General features: G+C 38.0%; 3 protein-coding genes across 3 annotated transcripts; 1 reads left to right on the top strand and 2 right to left on the bottom strand.

The window, feature by feature from the left end:
* Positions 1–301: 301 nt before the first annotated feature.
* mmgt1 (membrane magnesium transporter 1) lies at positions 302–3,032 on the bottom strand. The gene is made up of 4 exons (XM_062425516.1): positions 2,923–3,032; positions 2,553–2,605; positions 1,573–1,676; positions 302–845 (listed from the first exon to the last, which is right to left on the bottom strand). Exons 1-4 carry the CDS (start codon positions 2,999–3,001, stop codon positions 689–691), a joined length of 393 nt encoding a protein of 130 aa, XP_062281500.1. The 5' UTR covers positions 3,002–3,032; the 3' UTR covers positions 302–688.
* Positions 3,033–3,759: 727 nt separating this feature from the next.
* pfdn6 (prefoldin subunit 6) lies at positions 3,760–7,309 on the top strand. The gene is made up of 4 exons (XM_062425652.1): positions 3,760–3,948; positions 4,140–4,210; positions 4,328–4,452; positions 6,996–7,309. The coding sequence occupies exons 1-4, from the start codon at positions 3,885–3,887 to the stop codon at positions 7,114–7,116; spliced, it is 381 nt and encodes a 126-aa protein (XP_062281636.1). The 5' UTR covers positions 3,760–3,884; the 3' UTR covers positions 7,117–7,309.
* Positions 7,310–11,314: 4,005 nt separating this feature from the next.
* On the bottom strand, positions 11,315–12,292 carry her5 (hairy-related 5). The gene is made up of 3 exons (XM_062426119.1): positions 12,242–12,292; positions 12,042–12,137; positions 11,315–11,794 (listed from the first exon to the last, which is right to left on the bottom strand). Exons 1-3 carry the CDS (start codon positions 12,290–12,292, stop codon positions 11,315–11,317), a joined length of 627 nt encoding a protein of 208 aa, XP_062282103.1.
* Between the last annotated feature and the right edge of the window lie 680 nt (positions 12,293–12,972).

Genomic DNA, 12,972 nt, shown 5'->3' with positions numbered 1-12,972 from the left:
CCCAAACAAAATGTACCATCACTTTCTACTCCAGCCTAGTGTTCACAGCATCATTAGAACAGCTGGCTAATGTTTTCTGTTCTCACATATCGCCTTGAGCTGATTTCCTGTGACATAAATCAAACCTTTTTATTGCATACAGAATGTACAGATGAGCTTTATGCTTCCAGGAAATCATCAAGGAAATAAAAAGGTTCTCGTTCATACAAACTCTTTTCAGTTAACTTGAAATTGCATTTTTGACCAGACGGCTGCTGAAGACTTGATGTGTGGTTGAAATAAAACATTAACGAAACAGGAGTTATGCCCCTCATACAGAGGATATACAGTACGAAGGACAGCAAGTATCCCAATTCAGTTCAGAAGGGACGAGAATGGCAGATGTCTCTGTATCTTAAGACTCCAAAGCATTTACATACTGTATATACAAACAAATCTGCTCGAAAAACTGAAGGGTTGGCACAGTCAGTGTTGAATATGGTGGTGACCACTTTTTATGGACAGAGACGCATGTTTTCAGACAGCATATTAGTTTATGTACAAATACAAATTAAAGAGGAAGATCATTTTTCACTTTGCCCCCTCTGTCTAACAAAAAAAAAGAAGAAGAAAAGAAACAAAAAAACCCCAAAAAACAAAAAACAACCTTATCTGACGTTGATAATGTTACAGGCAGCAAAGGCCAGTCTCAGTGCAAATGCTCCAGCTTGCGTAGCCGTATGGGGTTGGGAATAGCTTGCTGGTTGCGTACGGAGGAGGGCTCCTCCTCTGGCGAGCTGAATAGCATCCGACCCCGGTGATTGAAAAGGTAAAAAGATGGGTGATTCCTCAGTGTATCGAATGTCCTGGAGGAAAAGAAAGAGTAAAGTCATAAAAAAAAATTCCATTGCAAAAATAAAGAGATAAATAGGCAGTTATGGGCTCATATCGCAGCAGGTGGATTGGACTGTATGTGTCAGGTTGTGTATTTTTAATCCCCAATTATATTTGAGTCTTCCCATTTTACAGTTTTAATACATACAGGAAAAAAAACTTTGATATTAATATACATCTATTCAATAATTGATTAATTGTTCTAGTCAACATCATATTATTCCAGCTTCTCAAATATTAACCCTTTTTAAAAAATTATTCTATCTTTAGCATTGTTTTTTTTTTGACTGTTGGTTAGTGATGGACATTTTTCACTAGTTTATAAACTAATGGAACTGGAAAATAGAAAGAACTTTTTTAATTATTTAAAAAGAGTTGATGCATATAATTTGGGCAGAGAATATTCCTTCAGTAGCCTCAACTTTTTCTGTCTAAAAGAGTCTTGTTAATATCTTTGTCGACACATCAGTAGAAGATGTGCAGGTGTGAAAAATCAAGCTGCACGTGACCTTTACAGTACACAGGCTACTAAAATAACACATCCAGTCTCTAATAGCTTGGGGGTTTAGTGTGTGTCTGTGGGAATTGATTCACAGTGTTGCTGCTATAAATGTTGAGGTGACAAGCTTCCCTTGTGGCAGGGGACACAAACAACCACATTATCAGGAGAGTAAGGTGCTGCAGTGACTCCTGACGTACTTGTTTTTCAGCTCTGAGGAGGCGTCCATGTCTTTGAACTCTCCAGCGATGTGGACGATACCGTAACAGGTCATGACAAACGATAATAGGGTCTGTAATACAATCTGCAACAAAAGAACAGGTAATGGTAAAGAGTGGTTAATGATTTTATGTGTACAGAATTAGAATCAGTGTATTAGTATGCAGCAGACACAGAATATGTCTTGGCTTTTGCTTCCATTAATGAAACATAGAAGAATACAAACAGCACAAAAGGAAGGTAATAATAACAATACTGAAATAAAACAATATTAAAATTGAATTTAAAAAAAAAAATCAAGAACATTATATAAGTTTAATGAAAGAGTTTAAAGAGGGATCAATCGTGTGGTCAAGAGTGATCTGGTGCTTGTTTTATAAAACGCTTGTGCTGCTTTCTATGGACTTTTGTATGGACTTTGTTGAGTTTCAAGTTTTAAGTATGTATATGTAATCATAACTTACATTTGAAGCAAATGTCAAAGTGCTACAAGGTAAAATCATCAATATACAAGACAGATAAAAACAAAAACGAACATAAAACATTATAAAAAATAAGAGCATAAAAGCAGCAACCAGCAAGGTTAAATAAAAGTCAAATATTCAGCTAAAAAGAAATATTTGAATGTTTTACTGTGCTTAAACGTGTGTATATGTATTGTTGAGTCTTGTGCAGTTTCATATGTATTTAACTGTTGAATTGAATATATGTAAAAAGCCCATCTAGGTATAGGCATTGCAAACTAGCTCAGGTTATAAATGCTGTGGTAGATTGTTTAAATGCATACTTTATACAAATGAACGTTAAAATAAATCAAATGCACAATGTTGAGTTCAGTTTGAGGAAATATATTTAAGTGACGAGTGCATGCATTAAAAGAGGGATGTGAGATGAAGTGTAAGGTTTAATAGGAGAGTACAGAGGGTCGAAATACACAATATTGTATAGTAGAAGGACTCACGTCGATTGGTAGTGTTTCATTTTCCTTCTCTGTGAGTCGCATGTATGATCGATCTGATGGGAGGAGATTAGAGATTATTTTACACCGTTAAACTGAGACAGAGGAGATGACCGAGGACAGTTTAATCACGTTATCGTTTTACATGTTAACACTCCATAAGCTATAGCAGACCATATAAATAACAAACGATAGTGTGACATTAATGGCTAATAGAGATGCTAAACTGCGTTAGCATCTGGTGAGCTGGCCTCTGGACGGCAAGGCCCAGTCCGCTGTTTTATCACCCCGTCCGGTGACAGCGGAGACCCCTTCCCCGGTGAAAGATATCGATACCGACACCGGTGCCTTCACCCCCTCCGACAACACTCACGCTGTGCCGCTGAGAAAGCTGCATGAGCTAAGGCAAAGAGTCCGACACCGACAATCCCTTTCCAAAACGACGAGGCCATCTTCAACCAGAGTGACGAGGAGCTCCGTGCAGTGTCGTAAAACGCTGTCGTAAACAGCCGCAACCATGACAGCGATTTAAAAAAAAAAAAAAAACCTCACATAAACAAATAAATAAATAAAGAGGTACATATTAATAAATATCATTAGATGATTATTGTATATGTATTATTTAGCTTTTATTGATCATAAAAAGCTTCCTGCACAAACCATTTACAAAATGTTTAATATGTCATCATTGATTTACAGGCACTTAAGTAGGCTAAATTTCCTCTTTTTGTTCTTTATACTTGTATACTTTATATGTTACTGTTTCTTTACTGAGGTTAACTGTTGTCAATTCAATAAGAAAGTATTTTATTTGAATGTTGTTTTGTATGGAGCCCCAGTTGATTCAAAATTCAATTAATAAATACGTTAATTATTATGTATAGTTGTGTATATAAGTTCATTATTATGAAATATGCATCCATTATTATTAAACATTTTCCATTATTATGTTATATGTATCCATCATTATTAAATATGTTTCCATTATTCATAATATGTATCCATTATTTTATGAAATATTTGAAAAATGTATCAATTATTATTAAATATATTTTATAATGGATAAAAATAAATATTTCATCATAATTAACCTATTTATTCATTGAACTTTGAATCAATTAGGGCTCCACAGTTTTGCAGCAGTTTATTTGATTTTTGTTGGCTTCCTTCAGTACTCTTACCTTGAAGGGACACGTGACGGAACATCCGCTCAAGCCGCATCCATTTCCTGTTAGCTACCAGAGCTTTCATCTACCACATTTACCAAGCAACTTATTACTTCTTCGGTATATTTTCTCAGTCTGTAGCACTTTTCACCTTCAACTAGTCGCAAATATGGCAGAGGCGATTCAAAAGAAACTGAAAGCGGAAGTAGAAAAATACTCGCAAATGCAGAAAGGTATGTGCCAGCTAGCTTTGCATGGTTTCTCATATTGTGCCATGGTGTGGCGTGCTAACTGGCCATATTAGGTCAGACAGTCACACATTAAGACATTTACTATACATTTAAACTGTTATATATATGGTATATTACTATTACATCCTTTTAAAAATACGTATAAACTCACGGTGTATTGTCTGTCTGTTCAGATGTTAGTAAGAGCATGGCATCCAGACAGAAGCTGGAGACGCAGCTCACAGAGAACAACATTGTCAAAGAGGTAACTCCTTCTTTAAATCTGCTTTATTGACTGGTGTCACTGTTATTAGCCCCTTTCATTTGGAATAAATGCAATGTTCAGCTTAACATCTCTCTCTCTTTCACTCTCTATTCACAGGAGATGGATCTACTGGACAGCACCAACACAGTTTATAAGCTTATTGGTCCAGTTTTAGTGAAACAAGACCTGGATGAGGCCAAAGCTACAGTTGCAAAAAGGCTGGAGTATATTAACGGAGAGATGTGAGTCAATCAACCTGCTGACCAGTAGACATGTGCTACATCCTGTTCACTGAGGCTATGATACGTCAACCTGCATAAGAAATATCTTTTAAAATGTGTGGTGTGCACGTAAAGACACACTGTCACTTACTGCAGCTTAGTGAGCACAACGTTTGATATTTATTAATGGTAGAGAGCAGTGGTGTATTGGGGCTGCAGGATTCTGGTCAAAATATGAATAATGGTATTTTCCACTTTGAATTCAGATCACAAATGTCTCCCTTTCTACACTTATTTTAAACAAAAAAGAGACTGCCATACTCATGTTTGATTCCATAGTTCAGCTTCAACATAAATCTGCTGAGTCATTGGAAGACTTTGAGGAGCATTTGTCAAGCAAAGCATTAATCCCTTGTTTTGCAGTAACAAAGAGAGTCATACAGTGTATCCGGAAAGTATTCACACCCCTTCACTTTCCCCACATTTTGTAATGTTACAGCCTTATTCCAAAATTGATTAAATTCCTTTTTTTCCCTCATCAATCTACACACAATACACCATAATGACAAAGCGTTTTTTAGAGATTTTTGGGCAAATTTATTAAAAATAAAAAACTGAAATATCGCATGTACATAAGTATTAACACCCTTTACTCATTACTTTGTTGTCTTCTTGGGTATGAAGCTACAAGCTTGGCACACCTGTATTTGGGGTATTTTTCCCCATTCTTCTCTGAAAACTGAAATATCGCATGTACGTAAGTATTCACACCCTTTGCTGTGACACTCAAAATTGAGCTCAGGTGCATCCTGTTTCTACTGATCATCCTTGAGATGTTTCTACAACTTGATTGAAGTCCAATCAAGTAGTAAATTCAATTCATTGGACAGGATTTGGAAAAAACACACACCTGTCTATATAAGGTCCCACTGATGACAGTGCATGTCAGAGAAGAAACCAAGCCATGAAGTCAAAGGAATTGTCTGTAGACCTCCGAGACAGGATTGTATCGAGGCACAGATCTGCAGCATTGAAGGTCCCGAAGAGCACAGTGGTCTCCATCATTCGTAAATGGAAGAAGTTTGGAACCACCAGGACTCTTCCTAGAGCTGGCCGCCCAGCCAAACTCAGCAATCAGGGGAGAAGGGCCTTGGTCAGGGAGGTGACCAAGAACCTGGTGACCAAGAACCTGATGATCACTCTGACAGAGCTCCAGCGTTCCTCTGTGGAGATGAGAGAACCTTCCAGAAGGACAACCATCTCTGCAGCACTTTCATCACCTGGCTAATACCATCCCTATGGTGAAACATGGTGGTGGCAGCATCATGCTGTGGGGATGTTTTTCAGCGGCAGGAACTGGGAGACTAGTCAGGATCGAGGGAAAGATGAACAGAGCAAAGTACAGAGAGATCCTTGATGAAAACCTGCTCCAGAGCGCTCAGGACCTCAGACTGGGGCGAAGGTTTACCTTCCAACAGGACAACGACCGTGGCCCAGCCAGAGCCCAGACTTGAACCCGATTGAACATCCCAATCTAACCTGACAGAGCTTGAGAGGATCTGCAGAGAAGAATAGGAGAAATTCCCCAAATACAGGTGTGCTAAGCTTGTAGCTCCATACCCAAGAAGACTTGAGGTTGTAATCACTGCCAAGGCTGCCTCAACTAAGCACTGAGTAAAAGGTGTGAATACTTATGTACATGCGATATTTCAGTTTTTTATTTTTAATAAATTTGCAAACATTTCTAAAAAACCTTTTTTGCTTTGTCGTTATGGGGTATTGTGTGTAGATTGATGAGGGAAAAAAAGGAATTTAATCAATTTTGGAATAAGGCTGTATAAGCCGCCTGAATAGAGGTTATGATCTTGTTTTTAATTTATCTAGCGGCCTTGTGGCATACTGTACAGAAAAATCCATATTCAGCTTAGTTTTGGTCGGGGTCAGGTACAGTCACTTTGTGTTTTGTAAAAACCTAGGTGCAATGGTAGTGGTGGAGGAGAAGTTTCTGTAATAATCTGTAAGAAGACTGCAGCTAGGGCTCACTACAGTTCACTGACTGATTATAAAAGACCGGATCATGACAAAAAACATGTACTTAAAACTGTCAGTATGGACACTAAAAACAGCTTTACCAAAACATTAGTTTAATTTGCTTTTGATGGTGTGACAGCTCCAGAAATATATCAGAAAACAAAGTGACAGTGTGTGCTGTGTGGGTGTTGGGACACACCTTCACTGTAAATAGCAGTACAGATTAGAGAATATGTTGTATAGATGATTCTCAGCATGACTGTCTGCACATGAACACTGTTAGTGCATCATTTTTTATTTATGCAACAAATGGACTGTGTGAAAAAGCCCAAAGAGTAACTGAACTCTGTTACAGTTTATTATGCACACCTTAGTTAAGTCTCTTACAGTCCTGTACAACAGTCCTGCATTTTAAAAATGCTTTATATAAAAAGGTGTAGATGAAGTACGTTACATGTTTTATTCTGATGTTTCACTACCATCTGAAAAGTTAATCTTATGCTTTTTGTTTTTCCCTGTTTTTTTCATTACAGTCAAAGGTATGAGACGCTCCTGAAAGAAATGGAAAAGAAATCGGACCAGCACCGAGAAGTCTTGTCCAGTTTACAGCAGGAGTTTCAGAAAGCTCAGGGCCTCGCTGTAGGAAAAGTCTGATCAAGTGATGATGCTGCACGCATGCTCTAACACATAGACACAGAAAACTCGAAGGAGTTTAGTTGGTATCATTCTATGATATAAATCTACAGCATCATGCCAGTAAATGCTGCTTGTATCTTGTCATTCATTTGCAGCTTTATTACTGTGACTTTTCTCTTGTAACTAATAAATGTGTTTTTCACCAAACGTTCTACCCTTCTCAGCAGTTCATACATATATTGTGTGGGTGTGTGTGTGTGGGTGGGTGGGTGGGTGGGTGGGACATTAGCTTTAATCACTGGGGCAGGCTGCTGACCACAGGAGCAGATGTTTTCCATTCTCTGACCCGCCCCACAGTTTGCTGCAGTGGTGCAGCACAGAGCACAGTTCACATTCATGACTGTGTTAAAGCCTTTTCCTCCGTGACCACCACCAGCGGGGAATTAAAACCACATGAATAGTCTAATCAAAAACATGAGTAAAAACAAACAAAACTTCTCAGTACCAATGGTCAAACAGCTGAGATATCTCTTGATTATGACTTGCTATATTCAAATTTTAACACCAGACTAAACCATATTAAATCGTTTTGACAATATAGACTAAATTTATAATAGTCTAAACTAACTATATTGTTTGTATTGACCAAGCTGGCTTTATGAGTAACACAATATTTATCAAATAATGTGTTTTTAAATTAAATACATAATAGTGTCCAGCCTACCTCAGTCCTGGTTCCTTTCTTATAAACACACACATTTTTCATTTGTTATTCAGCCTTTTTGACATATACGTAGCCTACATAAATATGTTGCAGGCAGTGTTGGGGAGTAGCTAGTTACATCATTTAATTACAAAATAAATGTAACTAAACCATTACAGTTAGTGTGGGAAAATGTGTAATTAAATTTGCACTTACAAAAATGTCTATTGCAAAGGGGGTTATATCTTAATATGTTAAGTAAAAAAAAGAAAGAAGATAGGCTATATGTTGAATAATATTCATTTTGTTGCTTTGCATGTTTTTGATGTGTTCAATGCCTTCTTTTGCTATTTCCAGTAAAGGCCATTTAGTAAAGCCATTTGATCCACATTGCTTAATTCTTTGAAAACATGTTAGTTTAATTTTAATATGTTGTAAATAAATAATGACGTGGGCTTATTTGGAGCACATATGGGATTAAATGGTGTCACAGTACCAATTAAGCCAATGCAAGACTTTTGACTTTTTTCATAAAATATCTTTATGAATACATTTTCTAATGAGAGATAAATCTTGCTTTATAAGAAATGATGATGATTACTTTGATTAAGTAATTGACATAGTTACATTACTTATTACATTTTAAATAAAGTAACTAGTAAACTGTTACATTACCAAAGTAACCTTCCCAAACCTGGTTGCATTGTGCTGCAGATAACTGACACCACAATAATAACACCGTCACAAAGCTGTTTGGCGCACGAGCCCGTCACCTGTGGCGCGCGGGTGCCAACAAACCCTAATAACCAGACTGCGGCTGTGAGGCTCACTGACACGTGGCCACTTGTGGAAGATGTATCACCTCCACATTTGGTCAAACACAGCCTAAAATAATCCATCATGGTCCTTAAAGTCAAAGTATATGTGTGTGGGTTAATTATGAGACGCATTTATGTTGCGACAAACAAAAAGACAACATCCAGACAAATCTGAAATTACTCCAAAATTATTTTTTGCGTAATATTTACCTAGATAAACCGCAGACATCAAATGGTTTGCTGATGAGGCCAAACTGTGAATTTATCACCTAACCCATTGTGTTGTGGTGGTAAAAATCAACACTTGCAGACCTGTTTAGATGAACTCTTCATCCCTCAGTTGTTCCATAAACTGCAGTTTGCAGATTCTTCCAAGTTAAGTTCCAGGTCAGATTAATTTCCGTGCGCTTTTTGTCTATGAAGCAAAACAAATGACCTAAAATATCCGCATTGGACTAATCCTTATTTCACTGACAATAAATTCTCCATTTAATCTTCATTGAGACAGCTGCTATTCGAAAGAAACACTAATCTGATTCAAACTTTAATTGATTTACTTTTCTCCAGGGGGGTTTAAGCCTCAAAACGCACAAAAGAGCATCCTGTCAGAGAGCATAGCAGCGGGACTAACACCTCCTTTGATAGAAGATGTTCAAACAGGCTGAAGGAATGCTCGCTCAATGGGACCAACCTGGAGTCTGGACCCACCGAGCGAAGTTAAATATAGGACTGCACAAAATGATGCTGGGGTATGAAACAGAAGACTTCTCATGAAATCCCCACGTTTTAACCTGTGATGATGGATTGGTGGTTTGTTTTTGGGGGGCCACTCGAAAAAATGAAATGCATATTGTCCTGTTGGAGGTTTTTATTGAGCATCCATATTAACAGACTGGAGCCCCAAATACAAGTAGATACCACAACAGATTTCAAATACTCCAAACCATCAGGCAACTGAGAATGTGATAAACTGTGAGACATTTCCAGAGAGAGGAGGAGATCTGCAGGGCAGTTAACACTTACAGTATAGGCTACTTTATCCGGGATGGACAACAGTTATGACACATTCAACTATGCATTGAAATGTTGATGTAAGGGAGTCCACTGCTTTTAGTGCAGTATTCAAATGTAGAAAAAGACACGACGGTGGCCATTAACACACTGTCCACACTCTGCAGCATCCAGAGTTTCAAGTGTCCGAAAACCACTTTACAGCTCCAACAAAACACAATTCTATGAAATAGCTTGGTTTCATTTGGGGTCGGTATCATAGCCCTATATATTTTATTTTAATTTTTTTCAACGTAAAAATGTAATCATTTGCAAATACAATACATCCATTAGTCCCCTTATATTAGTGCAATTCTTTATGGTAATTCTATTTTTTAAGACTCCAACAGTTCTTTGCATTAAGAGTATATTTTAGGCCTACTTTTTATTGTACTATTTTATATTCGAGTTGACCTACATGGTTTTTGTTGTAATTATATTGCTCCTGTCTGCTGTTTTTGATTGTAATGACCACAACATCAAGGCAAATATGTTGTTTAAACCTACTTGGAAATAAACCCGCTTTTGATTCGAATTGAATTGATAGTGTGTTTTATTTACCGGTAAAATAAAGTGACGTCATTTGGTGCTTTATGAGATGTTATAATCATTCAACATTTTTAAATACGTTTTTTTAAATCACATGTTGGAACAGCTTATGAGAAACAGCTGGCTGACTGCTCTTTACACAAACACACACACACGCTCAAACTGGCACCTTGTCTGGTTGTTAAAATAGTTGAGCACGTGTTGCCTTATACTTTAGGCAGTGACTATTACAACTAAATACAGAGTATATGAAATAAAGGGAAAATCCAAACATTTCACCAAGCTAAACAGTTGCAGTAGCAAATATGCCAATATATTTTATATATATTCAACTATTTAATATTAACAAAATAAGTGAAATTTAAGTTGAAATCAGGCATTACTAAATGTGATATTGGTTATGGGATGCTTTCTCTGGCAGATGAAAACAAATTTGCTTTTAAACATTTCCAGCAGAATTTAGACGTGAACTGTTTTTGTGTGTTTTTTGTAGATTGGCTGCAACAGGAGCAGTCTGGATGCTGTACAGTGTGTGAATGGCCACTCTGCGACACTTACAGATCATAGAAGCAACATCACCATTTCAATGAGTCATAACTACAGTCCAGTCTGGATGAAGTATGTGTTAACTGTCCTGCAGATGTCCCCCCCCCACACACATTTCTCCTACTGCTCAAGTACAAGCTATTCACACAGCAAACTGACCACTCAGATTATCGGGAAATTGCACTTTTATTGAATTCATCATGCACATCAGCAAGCACATTTAAAGAATTTGTTCCATCATGGAATCGTGCTGTGACATCTCAGAGCAAAAAAAAAACAATCAAAAAAATAAGTCATTTTACATACAAGTCTCTGCAACACCAATGCAATGAAATGGTGTTAAATGTGGACACACCCACTTTGAAAAATAAAATGTGAAGGGAAGCAAAACAAGTATGTGACGTTAAGAAAAAGTCAAAAACGCCACATTAAAAAAATAGAGTTTGTGAGAGTTTTCATGGAAAATATATTCACTGTACAAAAAGAATCCAGGCTGTACATTTAAAATACATATTTACAGTCTGTTGGCATCCTCAGTTCATATGTACAGTCACTGCGGCCAGGGTCTCCACACAGGATCACTGATGTTCGTGCAGGCTGATGTGGAGGACAGCAGCTTCCTGGTGTCACACAGGTTGGTCCTTTGGGTGAGGTACGGGTGGGTGACTCCGTGCTGGCGCTGATGGAGGGGTGGATGCTGAGGAGACAGAGCAGCGGAGTCACCGGCGGGTACCAGCGCGCTGTGGTGGAGGCGCCCGGGAGTGGAGGGGCTCGTCTGGGGGTCAGAGAGTGAAGTTTGCCCGTCTCCCTCCTCCGGTTGCTGGCTCTTGCTGGCTATGAAGTGACTGATCCTCAGCAGGCAGGACGTCATGCCCTCCTGGTAGTTGTGCTGGCGAGCGTAGGTTGGTCTCTGCTCTTTGGACACTCTTCCGGTGGCGCGGTGACCCTTCTCTATGTCCTTCTCCGTCTTTAGGAAGTGGACCACACTTTCTAGGATCTCCGCTTTCTCCACCTTCGGATTCTTCAGTTTCTAAATAAAGAAAGTAAATACAAAATCATTCATTAAATCACTTACTGGTTGAATGTGATTTTTAGGCCTGCAGCATAATCAGCCTAACTCCGAACAGCTGGCACACCTGGGTTTAAGCTATTAACTGTTTCCTTACCACATACATGCTCCTGATGAGAAACTTCAACTTTATCTCTGTCTTTTTTTACAAGCTTAACTCCCAAATTCAAGAATAACCACCCATAATAAAACAATAACGCAGACGAACCTCGTCGTGGGTTTGCTCCAGCATCAGAAGCCTCAGTGACTCCAGACTGTGGTTGATCCGCTCCCGTCTGCGTTTCTCCATGACAGGTTTAGACACCTGGAAGAGTGAATTAAGAGAATGAAAACAGGGATTAAACAATGAACATTTTAGACTATTTATCATTCTCTAGAAATGTTGATTGCCTGAATGCAGCTGCTTACCCTCCTCATACTCCTCTGTCCGGGGGACGCTGGTGAAGTTAAGGCTTTCATGGCCAAATGACTCGCATCTGTACGTGTTTTAGTGAAAGTCCAAACTGGAAGCGGTCAGGTACCTGTTTGTGTCCCTCATTGCAATATATTGATCTGCCTGCAGACAGCCACGCCCCTGCTGGACCCGCCCCCCTATTCATTGTGGCACACTGACACTGAACAGGGCTGAATTACATTTTAAAGTCTGTTTGAATTTCTATATTTGACTAATTACATCATCTGATTTGTAGAGTTAGTAGAGATATTCATTATAATTATTATAATTATATATTTTTAATTATAAAACACATCCAACCTGAAATGAAGGGTGTGCCATGTTGTCTTTCTAGGTTTTTTTCTTTTAATTTGTTAAAGGTTCAGTTCACCCAAATAAATCTATCAAAACATTCAGATACAGTAGTTTCAGTGATATGTGCAACTGAAAAAACCCTCATGAGAAATTTACTGTTTGTTTATAATAATAATAATAATAATAATAACTTTATATAGCACCTCTAAAAACACAGTTTACAAAGTGCTTTGACAGACAAGGCATGGCAAACGCATTACAATACAAAGCAAGACACTGTTTGTACTCTAGAGGAGTGAAACTGTTAAATGTGAGGTTTTAAGATTGTACACACTTTTTTCCTTCAATTGACTTCACTTTATATAAATTTTGATTAGATTTTGGAGAAGGC

Source organism: Scomber scombrus, chromosome 9 (genome assembly GCF_963691925.1).
Source record: "Scomber scombrus chromosome 9, fScoSco1.1, whole genome shotgun sequence".
Taxonomy (NCBI): domain Eukaryota; kingdom Metazoa; phylum Chordata; class Actinopteri; order Scombriformes; family Scombridae; genus Scomber; species Scomber scombrus.
The sequence above is the reverse complement of the archived record's forward strand: the minus strand, read 5'-3'. Positions and strand labels throughout refer to the sequence as shown.